Raw genomic sequence first — 27,051 nt, forward strand, 5'->3', positions numbered from 1 at the left:
CCGCGATGTTTTTAAGAACTGTATGCGATCTTCCGAGAGTCGAGATTTATTACATTATGCATATTAATGTTGACAACATTTATGACATTTAACAATGACGTACACAATATAATGTATTAAACTATAATGTTCATAAAAAAAAAAAAAAGAGAATAAACTGTCCGACAAATATATTATTTATTTTCAGAAAAGTTAACCGAAAAGAGATATCCGTCGTTAACAAACGAGAATTAAATTTATACGGCATTGGGAAAAGTATTTTTTGAAAGCAGCTCAAAGTCCGTTAAGGCCCTTACGAAAATTTAGACGCAAAGAACCGCAAGCAAACTCCGCGGAACGCGCGCTGTTGCTATTCGCGTTTCGCGAACTCCTCGCATCACCTTAATCAGAGAAAAAGCGGCTGGACTACGGAACGATGGGGAGAGAGAGAGAGAGAGAGAGAAGGAGGGGGGGCAGGGGAAGCTGATGTACGAGGGTGCTCTTTTCCGTTTTCCGGAGCCGCGCGAGTTTCGAGTTACTACCGAAGCGCCAACGGAAAACTTTCCTCCGACTTTGGTGCTCGCAGGCACTCGCAATTTATAACCTGTCTAACTGAATCCAACGTCGCGCACTGCGTTCTCAATTTTGCCGTTCGCGTCCGATGCTTTTGACCTTCCGACATATAGAGTTCGGAGATCGAAATAATTATACAGATATTCTGTAGATTTTCTCACGGCATACTTGATGTAAAATATTGTTTCTGGAAAAACGCCGTAGTCGGAAAATTTTATATTAAAAGATATTTATGCACATTAAAAAGAAATTTCAATAATCTAATATTGAGCAACTGTTGGATATTTTCGGCAACAATAGAGTTCGTTGATTAATAATTGATATATAAACCTATGAAATATTTTAATAAAATTTGACAAGATCTTTATTCCACATTATATTTATCCGCTTATATTATAAAATAGCGCACAAAAATCTGTCTAGTTATTATTTCAAATCAAGTTTAATTCGTAATATAAATGTTTGTAAAAATCGACCATCTTCCGATAACGTCTCAGATAATTTAGTTCCGAATTTTTACAGTAATCACTTTTGTTGATGAACGCTACAAATTACTCTGGTCTCAACACGTGGTAGAACTCAACTATGTTCACCTTTCGTCGCCAACACATTTCACCGACCGCATCCTGTTACGGCGATGCGCGTAAATGCGCTTCCGCTCGTCCGTCGGACGTGCATTAAAGTCGGGACGGACTCTGCGAAGGAGTTCGCACGTAGGTGTGTTTCACCGCGTTAAAGGGCCGCAGGATCTACGAGAGAGATGAATCGTGAAAGGAGTGAGAGAGAGAGAGAGAGAGAGAGAGACGATGAACGCGAAGGAGAACTCGCGAGCGCTTCGCATCTGCATAGCCAAGGCAATTGGAATTGCAAAATCGCAAATTGGACTTGTTCGCGGCTAACCGCCATCGCTCTTCTATGCACTCGCGACAGCGCTGTACCCGCGTCAAACTTTTCGAATTAAGTCGCGATAGTATAATCGACGCCGCGATCGTAACACCTTTATAAGCAGGTCGATTCGAGAGAGAGAGAGAGAGAGAGAGAGATTGTTTAATGCAAGTTAATCATTTTTTAATCCTCCAAGCCTTTATAAGTTATAATATATTCGAGGGAAAAAAAAGGGGATGAGCAGTGATTTCACTTTGAATTATTATTACGATCAAAAAGAGTGTATAAAGGGTCTCGTACATTCCTTTCGCTAATATCCTTTGTGAGAAGCATACATAGCCGCGAGGTGCATCGCGAAAGGGGTCGTCAACACTTCAACGTAGGATTTATTGAAAACTTTCTAGCGGAAGACGGGCCTCACCCCACAGAGAAACGGAAGTGCGCGCTCCGCGAGGCGAACGAAGTTACGTATCGACTCCGAACAAAAACTCGTTTGATATACAAATAGCATCAGCCCGTTCTTTCGCCGACTCGTCTTTGTTCAAGAGGATTGTGCTGATTTTGCATCGTGTGGATTGTCTCAAAGAGAGGAGAATCTATAAACGAATCAAGCCGCACTACCTTGAAGAAGAAATGCGAGGTAATGCGATTCTGTATATTGTTATAGAAAACCACGATGATTTAATTCTATTTTAATAAGAACTTCTAGTAATTTCAATTTCCTAAATTCAGTATAAAAGATTAAAAGAAAAGATTGTGTTTCAAAATATCCGATTATAAAAATAATTTTAAGTAAACATTTTAAAATAACCAATTATGAAAATTTCTAACGTATCATAATAATATGAAAATAAATGTGCGAAAAGAGTGAAAAAAAAAAACTAAAATAAAAATGCAGGATTATGTAAAACATCAACGATTCTATTATCTAATATTATCATAAAAATTCTTGATAAAAAAGAACGTTTTTTATCTTAAAAAGATATTATCAAATTTTAATAGTAAATTAATTAACTCTATACCTAGATTTACTTTCACACCATATTTATCGCCTGGTACAGTATTTCAAACATTTAAAATCTCAAAAATTGACTTAAGTAACTAAAAAAAAAACACCTTATATTTCTATTTTAACGATGCGAAACGAGTTTGTAAAAGTAAGTTAAAATACAACCAAATAAAAGCGAGAGAAAATTTTTCTCGTCAGCATATTGATTTCTGTTGTACACAAACTATAACGTGTCAGTTATTGAAGTTAAATGATACTGCATATCTAATCAATCGTATCCGAAGTTACGTTAGTATCGAGCGAGTGGTGCGCACTCACCAGTACAAGCCCGGGCACGTCATTCGTCTTTATTTTCACACAAAAATCGAATCCAATTCCCGATGAAGGCGAACGGTGATCGAGTGGGCGCGCACACGCGAACGAGCATAGCACGGTAAGCTTCTCGCTTTTCCTCTTTGGAACCTAGCAAGCAAGAGGCTTTAGCTCTCTCGATTTAATATACCACAATATCGCCCGGGCCCCGAGAGCCGCCGGCGCGGAGGATCAAAATATCTCGATATTATGCAACACATGTCGACATTTACCGACCCGCGATCTGGACGCGGGTAGGACAGCTCGCTCGTCGAAAAGGCGGTTACAGGCAAAAAAAAAAAAAAAAAAAAAAAAAAAGGAAGCGGGAATCGAAGGAAGAGGAGGAGAGGGCGGTTACGAAAAGCGCGAAAGGTCGGTCGGGAATTGGGCTGGGCGCATGCAAATGGAAAGTTATGTCGCACAGGAACGAATATTGAATCAGCAGCTGGTTCGATAGAGACCCGAAGTCGACGCGCGACGTTCGCTTTTTCGTCGCCGCAGCGAAAACGATTCCTGCATGTCGAGATACTCCTTCGCGACTCAACCTCGATGCCGCGACCATCCATCCTCCCTCGAGGGAAGCGAGTGAGAGCAACCTCACCACGAGACGCCGAAGTTGGCGACGTTCCCTCCGACGCGACGAGCAACGACAGACGGACGGACGGTCGGTCGGTCGAGCAAGAGATTGGAAAACGTGGCCGCCGGCGAATTGTAGTCTTTCTTACTCGGAATGAAAATCGAACTAAACTCCTTCGAGACCGCCGAGCCGATGACTTTTCCGACGACTAGTTGCATCGCGAAGAGCGTCAAAGGAACGCGTTTACAGCCTCAATTTTAGTTTTTAGGATCGAATTCTGAGAAGAAAATAGCGTCTGCCGCATTAGAACTACTTAAACCGTTGTAAAATTTTCTTCCCCAAGACTGACACTCTCTATTTGTAAATTTAACTAATACTTTTTGTTTTTATATCGATCATTTATTTACGTATAATTATTAAAATGTATACATAGGGCCAGTATTATATACCTATAATTCTACTTTGACTGCTCTCTTCTCTTCTCATCTAATTATTAAAATTTAATTATTCTGTTATCGTTATTGATCAATGTTCATTTTTTTTTACATTACTTTTTTGTCATTATTCTGTAACATGATTTTGATTTGTAAATTTTGATTTGAATTATGTATTAGAATGTTCCATATGGATTTCTACTCCTGGAACATGAAATAAATTCTATTCTATTCTATCCTATTCACTCTCAAACGACGAGGGTGAGGATAAGAAAAGCGAAGCATGAAAAATGAGAAAGAAATGTACGAGAGCAATGATCGAGCGCACACGTGCAAGAGATGAAGGGAAAGACGGGGGGGGGGGAGAGAGAGAGAGGTATGGTCATTCCGTGAAAAACAATGGTCATAACTGCTTTCGTCCGTTCGATCGATCGAAAGATCGAACAAACGTGCATGAGCCGACCACACACGGGTGGATGAGTATTGTAAAACCAGGCCGAGTTTCGCAAACGCGTGAATAATGGACACCCGTTTGATAAAGGAAGAAGCGCTCGCGTGAGTCCGCTCGATTCATCCATTGGGCGCCGCGTATGATAGAGGAAGAAGGCAAAAGTGGAAGAGAGAGAAAGAGAGAGAGAGAGAGAGAGAGAGAGAGAGGAGAATTCACGGAGCGTCGAATTATTTATCGGCGAGAAGGTCGAAGCTAAATAAACGTCGGATTTTCCACGGAGCTTATCCGCCGCATTGGCGATGCGCGGTCGCAATTCCTCGACCCATGAATCACCATTATCGCAGCCTTCAAAGCGTTATAGTCGCAGCGCGTTGTGCTTTCTCAAGATGAAAAAGCTAATCCGTTTTGCCAATATTAATGGATTCATCACGTCGCATCGTAATGATTTTTTTGAATAATTTCTTTGACAATTTCGAAATATATTCCGGTATTCTCATTATTAATTAATTAATAAAGATTTAAATCTTTTGATTAGCGAATATATTATTTTTCAGCATATACGTATTTTTCTAAGACAATTTTTTTTATATAACTTTCTATTTTCTCTACAACTCCTTTGTGTAAAATAATATAAAATACATGTAAAATAAAAAACTGATACTCAAAACAATAATCGAGATTACGCGGCAAAAAAGAAAAAAAAAACCTAGAATACATATGTCAATCAAGTATACAGATTTTTTCAATTATTATGCAATTTGTTTATTGTTAAATATATATATATATATATATATGCGCAATACTTGCCATGATTATATTTATTGACAAGAGAAGAAAAGAAAGAGCAGTTAGATTACTTGTATTTTACATTCTCCAATTTAATTGTACATTCTATATTGCATACGCTTACCATTTGTACTACAACATAAGTTTTACTTTCTATGGAATATTTATCTGAACACGTCGTGGGTCGAGCAAGGTGGTGTTTGTTGCATGGTGAACATTAACGAGGCACGCTACCGTGTCCGTGAAATGTACCGGGTGTAGTCTAACTAAAATATATGACGTTTTAAAAATGCATTGCATGTGTTTGCAACGGCGATGCAACTCCGACCTTTTCGCCGCATTCTGTCTGCGAATGAACTCTCACGAGGTCCACTAACGTAATTTGAAATGCTCTTCTCTCGCTTCCATATATTTAAACTTCAATATATAAAAGTCTTTAATACAGGAGATTTCATCAAAATTAATAGCTACATGATTGCTAAGAGGTACAAACGTTATTATCACAATAATTGTTATTTTCTATTATCTTCTACGTATAATATAATAACATATTTTTATAATACATGAACACGCAATTGCTACTTTAAATTTTATATTCTTGCTATATATAAATATTATATGGTTAATATTCTCTCATTGCACATTTAACATTCAATATAAGCTCTCTATATTACTCCAAATTCACAATAAAAAAATAAAATAATAAAATCAAATCAAATCTATATCTCAACAATCCATCTTTTAAAAAAAACTAGACAGTTTAATATCTTTTCTTCAAACATTTTCAATATTCTTTAAGATGGTCTGATTTCTGCTCCCACAAGGAATATCCGCCTATTTCTACTTCTCGTCTCGTCCTTTATAAAATTTTCATTGTTAGCGATGCTGTATGCATTTCGCGCGATGAAGCACGAGGTGCTAAGATGAATGTAGAGCCTACAACCGTGAGAATGCTCACTTCCGGCGGAACAGAAGTACGCTGGCAAGGCGTCCAGCCGCGACTGATATTGGTGCCATCAGAGAATTGAAGGAGAGGGGAAAAAGATTTTCCGAAATTTCCCGGGAGCCCAGTATCCGCGTCCCTCTAGCCCCCGAGCTCCCCCTCAGTACCAGCTTTTCCGCTAATATTTCATCACGGCTGCGTCGGCGCCGGCCATCTTGTTTCCGGACCCGGGCGTACCGGAAGCGGCCGGATGTGCCGCGACAAAGCGCCGTTGCGGAAAAATCACGGGACTATGAAGCGTGGATAAATAGGGAAGAAACAGGCTGCCGTTCGTTCGTTTCGAAACTATGAACACTGAAAGATTAACGTTTATCCGACTCTGTCAAAATTTCAAAAAAAAAAAAAAAAAAAAAAAAGAAGTAACAGCTTTTCAAATTCTAATATCGCGACGTATAAATTTTTCCGTACATTACATTACTCTCAATTTCACAAAGAGCAAAATATCTTTTAAATTAAATTATTGACTAAAACTTGTCTTTCAATAAATGTTTTACGCTACTAAATTACAACAATACGTCCATTACACCCTACAAAAACATTTGTTATTTTTTATTCATATGCGATAAAATTTCAATTAAAAGGTAATTTCGAAAAACACGATCAGCAAGTAGGATACTTAATTGATGCAATATTCTGCTGTGCTGAATAAATAAAATCACATATTGAACAATAGAGTAATTAAATAATTTAACTGTTTATTGTTTCTCCGTTTATTTGTTTTAGCTTTTATGCACGCGAAAGCAAGCAACGACTATAAAGGCACTTTTGTTGATGACTAGTGTGTTAAATTTAAAAACTGAACAAGTAACAATTTCTCGATTCTAATAAAAAAGATTCTCAAATTATTCATACATAGCATATAATAAGCGTATTTTCTTTTATATTTTATCAATTATTTATTATATAATTATTTAATAAAATAAGTTATACCTTCAAAATAAAATTAATTATACCTTTTTAAAAAATGTGATGCAATTTGATTAGTTTTAACATAACTACTTCAATTATATATATGAAAGTATTTGTCGTACAAATTAGCATATTTTATTACGCTTGTAATGTAAGTTACGCATGCAATATAATTTGCGCATTTATAATATACATCTACTAAAATATAAATCGTATACTCTCTTGTTGACAGTTATTTACGCTAAACAAGTAAAACACTTTAATCAACGACAAGTATGGAAGACCGCTTTGTTTGTAGGCTGAAACTTAACCTACCCAACAACTAATCTTAAGAAGATCCTGCTGCGGGCTCGTACTCAAAGGATTTCGGCATCAGAAGCCCCAACAGATCCCGAGAGACAAAATTGCAGACTGCAAGCCACCCCCATATATCCTAATACAGCTAATCTAACGTCAGCTAGATGGAATGACATTTCTGCCACAGCATCGTTTATATATAATAGAGAAAATAATTATTAATACTATTATACCGCAACAGTATATTTTCAGGTAATTTGACAAAGTATTCCACTATCTTTTCAACAATTCTTTCAATTTATCAATTCAAAATCCATCTTTTCTCAATAAAATCAAAATATTAATATTTTCTTTTAAATTATAATGATTTGGAAGAAAATAAGAATTCTAACTTTTAAAATAAATTAACTGCAAATAGATAATCAAATCTCAGTCTTCATTAAATTTATCTAGGCTTTGTTTTGAAGAAGAATTTTATAATTTGAAGTTTATTTACTATAATATTTGAGAGACTAAAGCTTCGATAGTTAAATGTAATATAATAATTACGTGCGGTATCACGATATCATGTTCTATTAATTATGTTCTATATTCACTTTACGCACACATAAAACTTTGAATTTGTTGTGCAAATATTCGTGTTATTCATGTGCAAAATTATTATTACCGGAATCATTAAATCTTTCAGAACGATAAAATTCTTCGACATTACAGTCGCGCTAAAAGACCGGAAACGGTGAGAGAAAAACGTGGAAGACGATGAAAGAAGTAAGAGATTTCGTAGAGAAACGTTTTCTTGCAAACTCCCTGTACGAAATTGAGGGAAGGAGTTGCGAGATAGTCAGCAAAGGGTCGCAAGGGTCGTCTCGTCGTGGTTTAAAATCAAATAAACGGATGAAGCGTAGCGGAGCGAGGGCAACATGGGCCAAGAAAATCAAAATTTTGTCATCCGCTCATAATTCGAAGGGTGCCGCCTCGCGTGCAAACCCCTGAATCCCTGTCACCTTCATCGCCCCCCGAGGGCTATGCTGGACTATTGGATTTTAACCTCATCTTCCGACGGTGGCTTCGATTTCGATCAACGAATGTCGCTACATTCCGAATGAAAACACTTATTTGGCGAGGGATGTCTCGTCTCTCGAGCGCAAACTTACGTACGTTCTCGTCGGGAAATATCACGAAATATCGTGTATTTTTTTGTAGCTTTCTTGACAAGTTTGTATCATCGGTTTTTTCTATTGAAAATGCTGATATTTCCTGTTTCTTTAAAATATCTTAATTTTTATCATAAATCTTTATACTTTCTCGAACCCACATAAAACAATTTCTCTATTTAAATACATCTTTTCTAAAACTAATTCATAAATAAAGTCTAATATTTATTATAAGTAAAGTAATAATTATTATAAAATCTAATATTTATGCACGTCATTAAAACAAATTTAAATTATGTATTTTACAAAAAAACTCTTAACTTTTTTCTTTACAATTAAAAAATTTTTTAACAATTTTTTTCTCTCTCGTTCTCGTTTCCTATTTTAATAGCATTTTTTTATTTGCACATTATATTCAATTTAATAACAATTTGTTGTTTTATTCATATATATATATATATATATATATATATATTTATATGATAGAAGAGATGAGAAAATTCTTCAGAAACAGTCCTGTTCGAGGAGAAGTTTAGCCGAAAAACAATTTTCCCTGTCACGAAACCATAAAAATCCCGTGGCTAAGCTAGGGCTGTTCGCCTATAATCTGGACACCACTCTAGCGCGATTGCCGTGTTTTAAGGAGATCATTTAGATAAACTCGTAATCTAGACGTCGTTTTCCTTGCTAAAATATTCCCCCGTGGGCACTGCGGAAGGTCCCAGTCAGTTGAATCCGGATTGCGAGGGGTGCGAAAACACTTTCACGCTGTGTAGGCCCGTATCAAATTTAAAATCGATTTTAAATCAGAACAACAAGAGCGGAAAACATTATAACTTTCGAAGAAAGTTATGCAATTACGAAAACGGAGGCAAGAAACGAGTGTTTTTGCAAAACACACAAACATCTGAAAAAATTAAATATCACGTAATATAATCAAATAATTTTAAAGAAAAATTAATTTCAAACAACAATCACTAAATATTTTTTATCTAATTAATACGTCAAAATATTTTATTAGCGTGATAAATATCAACATTGTAAAAATGAAAATGTATTATACCATTAACTGTTATATCAAGATGTATCAGTATTAATTATCTCAATTTTTTTCTTCTCGCGCTCGACATCGTGCCTAGCGTAACAATAATTCATTCTGTGTATCTTTGTGATTGAAAAACAGAAGAAAGTTATATGTGCTCATGTATAAAACATTTATCTTTCCATCTCCATATTGTAAATTAATATTGATTGTTTAAAGATACAATCCTAGGCATTGTATTTTTTTAAATAAAACTGCACAGAATGCGTGTTGATTCATTTTCTCGGAATCATTATTTCGAGATAACGCTGTCAATATCAAATAACCGAGACATTTCAGCTCGACAGTGTAAGAGACGAACGAAGAAAGTCGGATTATAGAGCAGCTGTACTACTTGAAATACAGATGAACGACGAGGAAGGAAAAGGAGAGCAGTATTACAGCTTTGACGGTTCTCCATAACTGTAGCGAATTATTTGCATAAACAAATTTCACCAGAAGTGAATCCAACATGTCGGTGACGCTACGTCGCTCTATCTGTCTCTATATATGCAGAGTAGCCTCGCTTATATTCCTCTCGCAACTATATTTCTCTCTTGTCCTCGCGCTTCTACGCCATCGCGATTTTCGACTAATTAAATTAATTCGAGTGGATTATTTTCGACGAATATGCAAATCCGCAACGAGCGCGTGTAGAATATGGCGCAGAATAGATGCAAGAAAGGCGACTGATTGCAAGCGGAACAATTCAATTCAATTTTTATTTCATCTATTCCATTTACATTTATAATTACCATTAATCCAACAATTATGGATGTAATTAAATTAATATATATATTTTGGCAAGTTCTTTATATCTCAATCTCTCTCTCTCTCTTTCTCCCAATAAAAGCGGCAACTCTGATAAATATACTGAGGTTCAAAAAGAAACGGTAATCGTTTGACAGATCTCGAATCGATTTTTTTTTTTTTCTGTAAAAGCAATGTGGGCTATTGAAATCAGATTAGGAAACGTTACGATGTATCGACGTATTGTAGATCGTACTGTGGGATTTTGGTACGGAAGCTCATAGTTATATCCCTTTTCGGAGGGTTGGGAGGGAAAACGATGTCGGGGCGGTCAAACGCAGCGAGTGTCCGGGCCAGACGGCCGAATGGGCAATCAACGATCGAATGCCTCATGCGGACGAACCATTATTCTCGTCCAATCGGCATTGCAACATGAAACACCGGCAATTGCCCGATAAAATCATTATACGCCTCATTACTTGTCAGCTGCAAATGCTCGTTGTCTGCCTTTTAATTTACAGTTCACCGCGATGATTGCAATTTCAGCGATGCTATAGATGTCCTTCTTTGCTCAGCGGCGATACGCATTCTTGCGCGAAGCAAAAGTAGTTTGAATATGATGAAAGTGCGACTCAACGACGCTGCTCGTTTGTAATAAACACGCTGTTCTCGAACTACTAGTCGACATTATTGACATTGATAGAAAATTAAGAGCCGTAAATGAAATTTGATCTCACTTTTTTCGTTTGCATCCTTTAAAAGTCATTCAACAATGACAATTCGTTTTGTGCAAAAGTGTAATCAACGCATTAGCACCATTACCGATTCGGCATGCAGAACAATGCGAAGATACTATGTCGCGGACAATAAAATAGTAGCTGATGGCCATCCGAGACGATGGCTCGAGGTGTTTCGAGCGCCGATAAAGCGCGGGTTAATTGCCGAATGAAATTAAACAGCAGTTAAAGCTTCGAGTCTTGAGTAATTATAAGAAGTTATAAGATGCCTCCTGTATTCCAACCTTTCCTCTTCCTCCCTCCCTCCTGTATTCCCACCTTTCCCCTACCGTCCTTCTCTCATACCACCTTCTTGCGCGTTCTCCTTCATCAACCCATTCTACCCTCCCACGCGCAACCCCCCGTCCTATCCTGACTCTCTCTCTTAAACGTACTATCCCCGGGGGCCGTTAGCTGCAATCAAAGTTAACCTGGAGTTATAGGGGAAAACTGCAGAACGGCAGTTAATGTTTAACGGGACTGTTAACTGCAGCCCCTCTCGCTGTTTTCAGCGCTTTCTCCCTCACGCGTCCAATCTTTAATATAGGTCGGTCATCACCACGCAGATTTAGTGATAAATAACGACGAGATAAATGCATTGCCTATCATAAATTTGATGACGTATAACACTGATAAATATAACAAAAATCTAATTGATACAATCGTTCTTTTTATTTCATCAATTTTAATCTTGTTGGGAAAATATAATGTTATATAGCGCCAGCTTATATGTCATAAAAGCAAGTGATGTGTAAATGAGAAAGATATAAATATAAATTTAATGATAAATAAAATATTTATACTTGATGTACATGTGCGTTTTCACAAGTAAATGTTGACAGAGAAAATATATGACTCAATAAATAATCGAATCCTAAAAATAATATATCTTTTAACTTGCGTGAAGAGTTTAAATTCTTGACATTTGTTTCGTGTGAATTTGGTTTGATTGGTCTCCTCGAAATATACATATACACACAATATAGATATTTTCAAGCTCGAGTAATTGCAACAAATCAAGCAAACATTCATGAAACGTTATTATGTTCGCTGCAGTAGGGCAATGAAAATCTTCCTCCATGCATTACTTCGACAACTTTCGCTCACGACAATAATTACGATAATTACAAGAACGTACACGGACAAACGAGCGGCTTCGCCTCTCGCTCGTAGTTAACGCTAGAAATAAGGGAACAAAACATGCGGGTTTAAAATGGTATGAATTCGACACTAAAGCAGCACTTTGCCTGAAATTGTTCGTGTCTATTTTACGTTACGAAACGGCCAGGCAAACACTTGCGCAATACGAACCGCGTTGTCTGAGAATGTAAATGGCCGCCAGTTCACGTTCCATTCAAATCTGCTGCGAGAATTAGGCTCGGATTTAAATCAATTCTAATCGGAAATTTTTTTGCGAAATCATCGAGTAAAATAAAATCCTTTTAATTCTATCATAAATATATCATGCGTGTTTGTATATGTATAATTTCGCAATCACTAATCTTCTTAAATCGGAAATATCTACCTGATGAGCAAAACGTGCACGAAAGCAGCATTAATTTTCAAACTTCCCAATGCAATAAATAACATAATTTCTAATATATTTCATTTAATTTCAATTTTCGTATAGTCCGTACAAATTACTGATAAAATTCAATTTGAAACTGACTAGCAGAAAACAATGAAAACTGAATTGAATAGAAACAGAATAGGTATTTAAAATTGCTAAAACATTTTTTTCTCAGTTTTGATATATCGACATTTACGACAATTAATAATCTGAAATAATATAAAAGAAAATTGATAATGAAAGTTACATGTCTAATAGAATGAGAATTCAAGATAAATGACACTAGATAAGGATCGTGAGTATAAATTAATTATAATAATAAGCACGGATAAATGAATAGTGACGTATTTACATTTACGTAATTACCGAAATAATTAATGCCTTATTTAACGTGACTGATGAATTAAATCCTAAAGCGTTCTCTCTCTCTCTCTCCCTCTCCATCTCCATCTCCCTCTCTCTCGAAAGAGAGATGTAATAATCGGAATCGTGATAATTAGGCAGCACTCAATCTCCTTTTGAACAAAGAGGATCGATAAATCAGTAAAACAGTATTCGTTATGCAATGATCCAATGCGTTTCTGAGCAATACATACCTATATATTGATGTTATCGATACTAATAGTACTCGCTTTACATTTCTTTATATTACAGTGTACCTACGTACATAATAAAAGTTATATTACAAAACATGCAGCTTAATATCCCGATGCGGCAAGCTAATTGCATATAATAGCGGAATTTAAAATAACTCATTCACTTTAATAATTACGTTTATTTTCTTTTCTTATTTTATCCTCTCGATTCATCTTTTGTTTTATACTCTTTGATTTCTTTCTTCATTTTTAAAATTAAAATAATTAAAATATGATACAAATAACAAAAGTATATAAGCTAATAACAATTATTGTAGATTTGATCATCTTTTTGTAAAATTTTAACAATTGAACAGATTTATAAAAAACAATTCTATTTCTCTCTCATACGAATACACGAATAAAGCACACGTACATTTCTAATACTTGTCCGTTCTAGCTTCTACAGTTACACGTGTTCCCGCGAGTAATTTTTTTTTCTTTCTCTCTAGGATGCTCCAGTACATACACCGTGTGCGAAGTCTGCTGATGATTAGCGTGCTCGTTATGCTCGACGCTAATGATGCTTGCATCGTTAGACAAAAGCTACGCGTAGCAATCGTACAACGGGCTTATCGGAGAAGAAGAAAAGCTTCCTAAACCGGCAGGTATACAAAATGAAACCGACTATTAATTTTCGCACAATTGTCATCGAACGAATGACAGAACAACATAGCTCATTGCAATAAGAAAAGTCAGAGCTTATAAAAATAGTAGAAATTTCATAAACTTAAAATTATTATAAAATTTTAATTATTGTAAATTATATTATTAAATTTAATAAACTTAAAAATTACTAAAACACCAGGATGTGCGTGCGTGTGTTATTAAAATAGTAAATTTTGCGCCAACTTGTTATTATTATCTAAATGCAAATTATGTTACTCTAAATACCGATGATAAATGCGCATGCGCGTATGACAAGTTTTAAAATATAATTAATAGTAACACTATAAATGTGAATTTAGAACAAAAGCACTAGGTGGCGCGATATCATAAAAGAAAATGACGTACGCAACAAAATAATAAATTATCATCTGCTCGACGGGGACTTAAGAATTTCTCGACTAGGAGGAGCATAAAAATGCGCGCGGCACGATTTGTGGGCGACGTTAAACTTCTTCTCGTGACACGCGCATGATGTACGATTTGCCCATGGAATGGTCTCGAGGAAAGAGGGCGCGCATTCGAGAGTCGAGAGTCGGGGGCGAGAGCGTGATCTCTTTTTCAAGGGGCGGAACGAGACGCGTCGTCCACGGTCGTGCCGAAATACGGGGAAATTAATAAATTGCTCAAACTTAAGTCGAGGCTTCGCCCTCCCCTTCTATCCCCGCCGTCCCTTTAAGTGCCGGAATAAAGGACCCTCATAAATTTCATTCCGCACGCCCGAGCACCCTCGCCGGAGCGAGAACGGGAACGGCGATGGTTCCCTTCATCCCCGAAGAAGGAATGTTCTCTCGCGCGCGAGCGGCATCGCGTCGAGCTGGCTCCCGCGCCATTCGAGCCTGAGAAATTTCGAAAGAAGAAGCGGGGAATTACGCTCTCGCTCTCTCTCTCCCTCTCTTTCGGCCCCCTTTTTCGTTCTCTCGTCGCCACGGCGAAACGCTCGAGATATACGCCCGTCTGATAAGCGCCATAACGTGATATACGGCGGTTACGTCGCGACGACGGGAAAAAAGCGCCCGCGAGGTGCTGTTACGCGACTATTTTGCCCGTTCTCCCTCTCTCGAAACGGGCGCGCAACTAATCCTCGGGCATTTCCGCGAGCTTGAGAATTTGTTCTGCGAAAATCGAGTCGAACTTTACGCGATTCTTTTTCCGTCGGAGTGTCTGCGAAAAAAATAACGACTTTGAAAATCTAGTTTAATGGTGAATGTAATGAGTTAAGAGTTAGACAATCAGTTCTTCTTGACGTGTACTCTATTCAGGATGTATAATTAATAACATGTATGAGTGTTAATGAGAAATAATGTTACGTAAAAGTGGTATTTGTCAAACTAAAATAATAATTAGAATATTATTTAATTTTCATACAGGTATATTTATTTTACTAATAAACATTCTTCTCTATCAAGAAATAATGATATTAATGAGATGTAAAATTAAATGAAATTATCTCACAAGTGAAAGTAGCAAAAACGATAATGAGATACAATTCCTCTACATCATATTTTATATTAGTCTTTTGAGAGAAAGATTTTAAAGCTGAAAAGAGATATCTAAAAAAAATTTTGAAAAAATAAGAGTTAAAATATTATTATATAATTCGTTCAATGATATGGCTTAGCATATTATCGTCAGAGAAAATTTGCATCTGAAGGAGTCGTTGACATTTTACGGTAAGCGATCTTTCCGTGCAAATAATGAGCGCTGCATTTCCAACCGGTCGGGATGAATGGGATCGGGATATAAGGTTGAGAAAGGGGTACAATGGGCACGACTCGAGCCTTATCAAAGAGCCTTAATTGCATTTTTATCGGGGATAAAAAATGAAGCATGAATCCGACAGCGCAGTCCGCGCTATCAACGTGCCGGCGCGGCTTTCCCGGTTCACGGATTGGTCGAACGATGGTGACGTCGGCGGATATAGAATAGGTGACGGTGGTGGTGGCGCGAGAGGTACGGGGTTCGCAGGGGAATGAATAGCAACGTGAAACAAAAGCACCGGGTTACAAATGGCGTGTATTCGCGACGGCATTGTTTTAAATGGCTGTCAGACGCCCGGAATTTATCCCGTTTTGCTACGTGACAAGCGCCATTAAATTTATTTATTCAGCCACGCAGCCGCGCAGGGTCGCAGACGCAGGAGAACTCCCAGAAGTCCCCGGAACCCACCGCCTCCTTCCTCCACCCCTCCCCCCTCCCCCCCTCTTCCTGTATCCGCGTGTTCTACAGGTGAAAATGAAACGGCGAACGAATATTGGAAGCGTGTGCGCGATGGCAAGTGATGTATTGTAGACCGCGGTAATATTCTACGCAAAAAGAAACAACACGGAAATGTGCTCGAACATTGGAAATATTATTTACCGACGAATATAGAAGTTGGTGCGAGAGAAATGTGCGCGAGCAGGCGCAACGCAAAACTACTTTCGCTTCGCTCATAGTGCCCTCGAACATTGTATTGTAATTGGATTTGATTACGCAAAAAATACAAGCGATCATAGAATATTTTGTTCTTACATCAAACGTTTTTTGAAATAACATTAATCGACTTGAAGATATAATCTTAAAATTCTATCGCTCTGTTGTGAAAAATAAAATTTATATTTTCTGAAACGCGCGCAATTAATGAGGATAGCCCAAATATCCCTTTTAATATTTTATACTTTCTTATTATTCTGTCTTTAAAAACTTATTGTTTAGACAATTATTGTTAAATTTTCTTATGTAAGTATATAAGAAAAAAAGATGCCTTTTAATTCGCATAAGCCTCAAGTCTTTGTACAATTTTGTAAAATTTTTCCCAAACAGCGAAATTAGTAACAAATGACTGTGTAAAACCTTGTTATTTAACGCTTCCAAAATAGAGCAATCATCAAGGCCCTCAAAGCTGTCACTCGTGATCACAAGAGCGCAGTGATTATTACCGGGCACTTCTCGATATCTGAACGAGCAAACTTCATCGTGGCGGATCAATGAACGACCGTTCCTGTGAAAAATTCGTTCCTCGATGTGAGAATCAAATGCAACGACCGACGGAAAAAGACGAACCAACCGATTCTCCGAGATTCGTATTAATTCTTAATTTCTTAATTTCAAGTCGACCGTTAAGTACGGCGTCAAAGAGGTCGTCCGCCCTTCCATCGACAACCACCGTTTCCTTCCCTTATCTTTCTGTCGCTTCATCCATCCTCGTGTCCGGTTCTTCGACTATCGAAGGAGACAGGACAGGAAGGAGGAAGAGAAAGAGGGTTCGAGAGCGAGCGCAATTAAGCTCTCGCTCTCTTCGGAGATCCATTCATTTTTCAGGTAACGTCGCCGGACGGCCTCATCTAAGTTTTAAATCGCGTGCTAGCGGCGGTCTGCAATATACGATCGTCCTTAGACAAGAAGAACGAAGAGAAGGTTCAAGAGAACCCACCTATATCGATATATATATATATATATATATATATATATCGAATTAAGATTTGCATTCACGCTACTATTACACTCGATTCTCTGTAAATTTTAATGGCAGCGGAAACTTTCTATGATGTAGTTAGATATTTGCTAATATATCTTGATATGGAATCGCGTTTATAATATTGTAGAAACTTTTAGGTAAACGAATAATTATACGCGATGGCACTCTAAAGATGTTAGATTGGAAACCAAGATTGAAACAGTGAAAGCAAACTGTCAAACAATCTTCCTCGCAGAAAGTCTGAGTTATCCTAAAAGCATCGAGACTATGTTTTGAAATCGTTACTCTACTACATTTAATGCTCCAAAAATCCTTTACGATGACTTTAAAACGTGCTTGTCTCATTATAAAAAGCTCATGTATTTACCAAAAAAAGATTAAAAGAATCGCTTTTCTATTTTCAGAGTAAATAATCGATAGCTTTAAATGGCGTATTTATCTTTGCACAAAACGCTTTTGAATATAATCTAATTAAATTTAAATCGCTTCATTGGAATCACGAAAATTCACGCATACTCAACTCATGAAATATGTAAAACAAAATTAAAATATTCGAGTAGCGTGTGATTTAAACGGGAATTAAATGTATGCAGAAAATATGTCCGAATCCCTCGGTCATGAATACGTACAAATGTTTGTGAGAACGAATTGGTCGTTTCTGAAAAGTTTCATAAGCCGGAACGCAATGAGTATAACGCATTTCCCAGCAATGCCATTAGCTTTATCAGCTACCTCGTCTAGCTATTTCGTTGGGAGAGATCTCCCACTTGCACGCTCCCTTTTTCCCTTGTGTTTCCGCGGAGCAAAAGTGGGATCAGATACGTATCATCGAGATGGAACATCGGACTGAACCGCAAAGACCAGCGAGCGATAGAAATTTACGGCGGGACTCGCCTCGCACTTGTGCCTTTACATTCTAAACACGAGTTATCTTGTAACAGACATTTACGATCGCACAAAATACATCAAAACGTTAATATCGTATTTTATATTATAATAATAACGTTGATAATGGTACCAAAAAACGACGATCTTTCGTCCGGTCACCGAATTTCAAAAGCACGTTAAAAAGATGACGATGTTTCGCGTAATAATGTCATATGTTACCGATGCAAAAGATGTAAGTATCAAATAAAAATATGTAAAAGCCTGTAATAAAATAGCCATAAAATAGCCAGCTGTACGTAGATAAGAAAACAGATTCTGATTACTTTACAAATGGCACGGCTCCAAATTTCCGCCCTTCACTTTTATTCAGTCCGTTAGTCGTCCGGTGTGAATACTGCACGATCGTGTATGCTCGCTGTTAGCAGTACGTGGGCGTACACACGAACTTGTGTATACTCACGTGTGTGTACGTGTGTATGTGCGTGTGTGTCATCATACGTAGGAGTCGAATTCCGAAATGGCGTCGTGTATGTTCGCCAGCGCGCGCACGTCCGATCGTATCTCCGATGTGGGTCACACATATAGACGAAGTCGAGCCGCTACGAGCCGGAAACTCTGCATTCAAAGCCGGACGAGGGACTTTCGAGGTGGAGAACGGGAGCGTGTGAGGGGCGAAAGAGAGAGAGATGGGATGGGATGGGATAAGGGAGAGAGGGTTAGGCCGGAGATAGCGGCACAGACTCTCTCTCTGATATCTCGAGTCCATTTCTGGCTCGTGCCACGACAAACGTCGTGCGCGCCCCAACTTCTCTCGCTTCTTCCTTTTCTTCCTCCCCCCCTTCCCCCCGCCTACCCCCTTCTCGCCGTTCTCCGGTCATACTCCACTACTACTATCCTCGACCCTTCGAAACTACATCGTGTCACCTGAGAGCCGAGCATATATCCTCTACCGCGGCTGGAATCGACCAAGTTTTCCAATAAATTTCTATATCCGCCGGCTGTGCATCTGCAACGGACGACCCGGGGACTGCCTTATTATGCGGCCGTTCGGCGCTGCCGAATTCTCTCCGTATCTCGATTCCCGCCGTCAATGATAAGCGCGGCGACGGTTCTTCCGAGCGCTCCGCCGCTGCTGCAGCCAGGAGCTTTAACCGTTCCGATGCACGGTATGCATGTCTGACCATGACAAGAAATCTGATTCACTATAACGGAAGGACGTTATCGCGATTTTCATGCATGGTATACGTAACTTTTTATTGTCACCTAAGAATTTAGGTTACAGATCGATGTGTCGATTCAAGATCTGCTTGTTACACGTGATTCGAACACACTTTAAAAAAATGATGGAACAACTATCGTATTTATTATATGTATTCTCACATTCCTGATTTGATTACTATTAGAGAGACAAAAAGTCATTTACATCGAAAAGAAAAGCAAATTTTGAAAATTGTCATTGATATTTTATAAATAAATATAAATATATGTGTGTTCGTTAAAAATCATGACGATAATGTTGCAGGAACATAAATAAAATAATTGACACACACAAACACATGTACACATTTCCGGCTCGTTTATCTCAAAAATAATGCTCTCATAAATGTTAAATAATAATAATAATAATATTCAACCAGGCGCTTTAACTTTAACAATTCTACTAATTTTATGATATCGTTTCGAAACGGAAACGAGATAGCCGAAAACTTTCCGCATAATAATTATTCCACTCTGCCCATTAGAATCGTTTATTATTACTACCTCGTGGAAAGCCATTTAGAGCAACCGTACTGGAATTGGAATTGGATTGAAGATCGCACGTGCGTTCAATTCGATCGCAATCGAACTCGATGAATAGTCGAGACGCCCACATAATAACGCATTCTGAAGATTTTCCGAGGATCGATAGACGCTAATTAGCTAAACTTTTTCCCCCAATCAGTAATGCCTAATCACTCGATCTGTAGTTTGGAACGTTAATGCAAACTTTGCAGATTCCTTCAGCAGCATTCCTTCTTAAACAGATCTAGTGATAAGTGGATGCTCTTAACTATCAAAATACGATATTAAATTATTGCTCAATATTGTAATTTTATGAGACGAATAAAATTGCTTATAACTGTATAAAAAATCATGCTTGTTCATTATTAAACCGACATTTCAGATTTTGTCACATGAGATTATAAAAAAAAAAATCAGTTTAAATAAAGTGTCCCAAATTCTAAAAAAATTTTGTGTAATCCATGAACAAGTTAGGTCGCTAGACTAAATGAGATCATTCGCACGTAAATAATATTATGTTGCGCATTTTGAAACAATCCAAATAGAGCGATACCTCGATATCACCGTTATGAGCCATAACGATCAAAATTCATGGGAGCTACAGCGAGGCAGAATTGTCGTCGCGCGCCGTTGACGTCGTGTAAATGGAAATGAGTGCACTTGTTCATCCAAAAATCAATAGCGTTCCGCGCGAAATGGCCAATAAAATATGCAAAAGTACTAAACAATGTAAATCCCATGAATCACAGTCGTCGACAGTGCCGCTCGATTTTGCGACGCGAGAGGAAATGGTGAGGATGTACGATACATCGATAATGTAACCAACTGAAATGATACTCAATGATATCGCGTTCATGATTCCAACGAAATGCAGCAATACGTTGCATAATGCTTGGAAATTTTATAAATTCAAAATGAAATAAAATTTTGTGGAGATATTTGAGAAAATTTTTTATAACAAGATTTTAACTCTAAAATGCTAATTATAAATATAACGTGTATTTAAAAACATAGAAATCACTATATTAATAATTTTTAAAAATCATTTAATGTCGCTTTTTCTGAATTTGCGCGCGGCATTTGCAATCTTGTTGAAATAAAATTTTCCGAGTTTGACAGTCTAACAATTAGATCTGCAGAGCAACGTAATAACGTTATAAATTTGATATTGATATTTATACTCACCGGGCCGAATTGTTCGAAGTAGTTTTTGACGTCCTCCAGCGTCGTCGGCGCCGATAATCCCCCGACGAATATCTTCTTTGTCCTTGTCACCATCTATAAAAAAAAGATTAAGACTTTCAATTAGAACAAATTAAAATTTTTTTGAAACCTATTTTTTAAAATACATTTTTTATTAGTTCAAATCAATCTTTTACTTATTAAAATATTACCTAAATTATGGCTTCTTACCAACTTTTTTTTTTTCAAAAAATATATTATAAAAACACGAAAAGCGAAACAACTAATAATGTTAAAAAAAATTCCAGTATACGACAGTATCAGCAAAATTGATAAAGACTTTATTAAATATAAATGGGTTGTGTCTGTATATGTGTTACGACATTTCCAGGAAGACTCTATTACGATGTTTTTGCCGTTGCTTCTAGCCTTTCATATTACCTGCCTGGTTATTGACGGAAAAGTTGTAAATAATCGATACGCAGGTACATTATTAACAGTCAAACTTACTTCAATATAACGTATCAATACGTAAACACGGAGAAAATACTTGGGAAATATTCAATTTTCTATGAAATTTGGAAAACATCTCCGAAAATAAAACGTACACGACTTCCTCTTTCGCGTGACTACGGAAATTTCCGTAAAAAAAGAAATGGAAGAGTGAAAAGGACAGCTGTTGCCAGAGAATGTTACCAGATAATGCTTTAAAGAATGGAATCTGAGAAGGGCGCGGTAAAAGGTCAGGGTCGAAATCGAAAGAAATGCTATTGTCTGTACATTTGTTATAGATACACGTCGCGAATGTGCGTATCGCGAATTGAAAGGAACGCAAAAAAGCATAGCGACGTCGGAACAAGCAGCATGGCATCGTTCCTTAAGATTGTTCATGGCAAATCTGAAGCGCGACATTGGATCTTGTATCGGATGCGGCTACATGCGAATACTAGATAAACCCGACGTCTCGAATCTCCGATATTCCTCGTGTCTTCCGTTAGATATCGAACGTTACCAAGACACTACTCAGACATCGCGAACTATATCAAGTCTTACGGGTATATAAATAATCGATGAAAAATTCTGTCAATATTTAAAAAACCAATAAAAACACGGTAAAAAATGTATAATTTAATTTGAAATATATAACAAAAACTCATCTCTTATTTTTGAACAAATTTAGACAAGTTTATATGAATATATTTAATATTTATTTAATTAAATGAGAATTAAAGATACGATTTATATAGCATTTGAATTCGGACAGAATAAAAATGCAAACAATAATGACAGTGACGGTCGGATAATGCGATCGTTAATAGTCAGATAAACACTGGGAAATAATTTGATAAAAAGGACTCATCGATTTCTCCGTAAAATCAGCCACTTCAACAAGGCAGATTAATATAAAGAGCTTAAAGGAACTGAAAGGAAGATGTTGGAGAAAAACCGATACTTCTAGTCTGGAAATCTTGATAATACAATCGCATTGTAATAAAGCCGCGGGCGGGCAAGCTGGAGAGAATGAAAGGCAGGAGTCGAATATTTTACGGACGGAAACTCCATGCTGAGAAAACGAAAGCTCAATCAGGATAGAAGAAGAGACAGAAAAGGAGAGAGAGTATGCGGCGAAAAGGGCGGAAGAGGTAAACTCTGGCAATTTCAGTGATGGCTGGGCTTAGACATCTCTATATCCGGTGAGTAACGCAAACCCCACGAGTCCTTCCATCCTTCTACGTTCCTGAATTCGACTCCCCTCCCCTCCTCCGCGTCCCTAACTCTTCCTCAACCCCATGCAAACTCGCAGCGTTCTTCGTTTCGACGTTCTCCACTGAAGGGGAATGAGAGAGGTAAGGTTTCTCGCGAGGTGGGTTAATCAGCGAAGTGTATAAAGTCTCGGGGATAAAAATAAAATGGCAGGGGATCTCGAAAATTAAATAAACGACTCGCCCCGGTTTCGTCGGCGAGAAGTTCATCGTAAGAAAATAACAAAGAGAAAGAGGCACACTCGGGGATAAAGAAGGATGATATCATGGATGGATAAAATGAAGAGGAAGGAAACAATGAAAGAAGGTGAATCTAAACTTAGGACGCCACTTATTCGAATGAAGCCGCTGCAGCTTCCACTCCTTCCCTTGAGTGCCGAAAGCGAGAATTCGACTTCTTCCATGTTCTCCATCGATAAACGAGAATTTTAGTCTAAAATCTTTTTACACTTTGCTATTGCCAATCGCGTAATGAGTATATTGTCGTGCAAATTGAAGAGACTTAGCGCGCTTTCTATTGCTATGAACAGCGTTTGCTGTAAAAAGTTTTTGTTTAGAAATGAAAATGAAACGTGAGAAAATGTGAAATATATAAGATAAAGTATAACATTTGTTTTACAAAATAACGTTCTTGTATAAATTGTTTTTTTTTTCTACAGCTTAGTAAAAATATTACACTGCCTATATTCGCAAGATGAATCTCAAAAGTTTCATTTGTAGACAAGTGTGACATTTGCGAATTTATTTTTCGTGCAAGATATAAGAAAGAGAACAATAAAACTCCAGTTTCCACGCAATGGAATATAGGCTGGAAAGATACTTGGTTTGTCAACTTTGCCATCTTTTATTATGACAAAATAAAATCCGCGCGTTTAAAGAGCTTGAGGGAGAGAGGAAAAACCAACTAACGAAATAAGTGGTCGAATTTTCGTCGTGAAGACGCGACGCGAACAAAGGATGAGGTTTGGGGTTTGGATCGCTTCTCGCCGCGGTTAACCCAGCGAAGAATAAGGTGGAAAAATATAAGTCACGAGAGAAACAAGAAGGAGAGCGGGGCCCCTCGGGTCGTTAGCGGAGATAAGAGCGGATAGCGGCAGAATGGTAATGGAAACTCGGTGAGTTCCACTTATTACGCCGTAGCATTATGTAAATACCGGAAAGCTATTACAATTTTACAACTTACTAGGAGTGGCTTTATAGTTTCATCGCTTGAGGGAGAGGAAGCGGGAGAGAGGGCTGCCTCATCCCTCTTTACCAAACTCTTGCTTTTCTCACCCGATATGACCGCGTACATGTTTCTGGCTCGCCTTTAACGCTTTCTACGAAAATGAAATCGCCCCGGAGAAAGGAAGATGTAGAAGCTACCTCTCTATATTTGCGGAAATTTAATATTCATCTATAATATATATATATATATATATATATATATATATATATATATATATATTAAAATGCTCTGTAGTTTAATATGATTTCATAATGATGTAAGTTATTTTATATTAATTTTAAATATTTGCGCTCTCTCCCTGCTAACGGTATTGCGATTTGTTTTAAAAAAAAAAACATGAAAATTCAGCAAATAAAATAAAAATTAAAAGCATATTAGCTACTATTAAAGCGCAAAATGGAGGGCCTTTACACTTTATTGCAACGATTGGCATTGTGAAATAAAAATTTCATTCCCAAACAAATTAAAATTATTGTGTAACGCAAAATGACGAGAGGAAACGCAAAGTTCGTAATAAAAGGCGCGCGTTTAATGACGACGCGCAATTCCATAAAGAATAAAAAAGAACAAAGAAAAACAAGGACAATAGTCAGCGTGTCTTTTATGACCATCGGGCATTATCGTTCCACATTATTGCGATGTATTCGTAAATGTCATAATCAGTCCCGCGTTTTCACGGCATTTCTACCCCTACAATGAATGCACGAAGGGTAGGAACGGCAAGAAAAATATTGGAATAAACGTTAATCAACGGTCTCACGTTCGCGCGCTTTAACAGCGAATACTTTTACCTCCGTTCGCGATTATTTTGCGAGTTTAATCGTGTATTCGCCGATTCCATGCCAAAATTTACGCATTTGAGAAACGTCCGAGACTACGTAGTTTACTAAAAGTGTAGATGAGTTTTTAACGAAAGCGTAAATTCATATAATTAGAAAACGATATAGGACATACATGTCGCGATTACTTTGTTTTATACACAAGTAATACTGTAATCACCTAAAGTATAAATATTAAGAAAATTTCACATTTTTGTTGGCATTAATGCGCTAAAATATAGACGATTTGAAAGAAATAAAATGGTGTGCAAGCGTTATCTACCTTTTACGAATAAATTATCGTTTTCCATTGTATCATGTATACTATCAATTTAGCAGCGCAATAGCTTTTGGTAACGTATGTCCATGGTTGAATGGCCCATCTGTATTATTATATCGCAATACTGTGACAATCAACTCAACTTTAAAATCGATAACCTCAACGCATTGCGAATATTACTCTATCCACTCTGTCCCTTTAGCGATCATATAGAACAGTATCGATAATATTACATTGATAGGAATGCGTAAACCTGATACATCGAAATATAAATTGACTTTTATCCTATTTAATAAAAATGTCAATTTCTTTGAACTTCTTTTTATATGTTGACTTACAACTTCAACTAAAACATTGCGAATATATTTGCCGTAGCTCTTAACAATTAAGGTAATCTTTTATTAACAAATAAAATTAATCTTCATCGTTTACTACAATTTAATATACATATTACATCAAGTGAAGGTAAAGCATTTTCGAATCAGAATAAAACTGATCAAAATTGCGTAGAATAATTTCGTATTGTCGCGAATCCAGGTCATAGGGACGAATAGGACGAGGATAAGGTCGAGAGAGAAGGGTAGGCAGAGATAGAGTAGAAAAAAAATGGGAGAGGAAAGAAAGAAAAAGCGACGTGGGATCCCGGGACGAAGCTCGCAACCCTCGGGATGATAACCGATTCGCCCGGCCTGTCCCTCGCCCTTTCGCCCTACTTTTTCTCTAGCTAGCCCAGTGCCGCAGAATCCATAGTCTTTCTTCCAACCCTTCTGTCTTTCCGAGTGATCCATCCCGGCGTCCTGAATCTCGCTCGAAAAGAATTAATCCTGGCCTGGCTCTGACGACTGTAGCCCCCATCCGTCGCGGATAATGTCACTCGCTTTTGTTCTTTGACGTTTCTCTGAATCTCTCTTTCTTTTACGAGCCTTCTTGCCTTGTCTTAACGAAATCATTTAAACGCAGAGTACAAGGTAAAGCTAGAAACACTATTGCTAAGTAAGATTATATACAATTTAGCCGATGTATATAAAGTGCAATATGGATCGCATGATTCTTCAGTATCTAAAAGGTTTGAAAACCTTTCCTTATACACTTCGGAAACTACCTATCTTAGAGAAGCTACCACTTTTTATCTACGCGGATTTCGACATGGCAACCATGCTGCAACAATCTCTCACGATCGCGACGTTCCACGATTTAAGTTACCGGTCATAAATAGCAAAAGAGGTTACGGGACGGTGGTAGTGCAGGAAGGAAGGAAGGGAGGTTATCAGTAACCGAGCGGTAAGGTAAGGCGCTCAACGTCGCTCGGAACATCGCTATCGCGCTGTCCAGCCCTGACCCTACCTTGCTCTAACTCCGTTCTCGCTCTAGCTGCACACGCTATAGTACGATTCGAGATGCTCGCCGCAGAACGTGCTCTCACGTAAATTATACGCGCATGCCTCATCCTACGGTTTTCCGGTCGGAGAATATTCCGAAAATTCCACCTCGCTTGTATCAACCTTGGTACGCATCGATTTTGCGAATTTAAAGGAAGCGAATGCAAGGCTATCGTGACTGGAATTTATAATTTTTTTAAAACGTGAAGAAAAGAGAGCCTGCGGCGCGGTAGGAATAGCTATAATTTATTCTATTCTTTAATTAGTAGATATAAAATACATTTTTGTTACTTCCAAAAATTCACAAATTTTTAGAATTAAAGTGCTTATTTAAGTAAGAAAATAACATGGAAAAATATATTAATGCTCAAGATAATGCATGCAA

The 27,051-nt window shown here is 37.5% G+C and overlaps 1 protein-coding gene across 14 annotated transcripts in view; it reads right to left on the minus strand.

Moving 5' to 3' along the window:
- Positions 1-27,051, minus strand: part of Rbp6 (RNA-binding protein 6) — a 602,105-nt gene that overhangs the window by 155,876 nt on the left and 419,178 nt on the right. For all 14 annotated transcript variants that reach the window (XM_072896319.1, XM_072896325.1, XM_072896324.1 and 11 more), the window contains one exon: positions 21,202-21,294. In XM_072896319.1, coding sequence (XP_072752420.1) covers positions 21,202-21,294 — 93 coding nt within the window. The remainder of the gene's footprint in view (positions 1-21,201; positions 21,295-27,051) is intronic.

The sequence above is a fragment of the Anoplolepis gracilipes genome, chromosome 7, assembly GCF_047496725.1.
Source record: "Anoplolepis gracilipes chromosome 7, ASM4749672v1, whole genome shotgun sequence".
In the NCBI taxonomy this organism is placed as follows: Eukaryota; Metazoa; Arthropoda; class Insecta; order Hymenoptera; family Formicidae; genus Anoplolepis; species Anoplolepis gracilipes.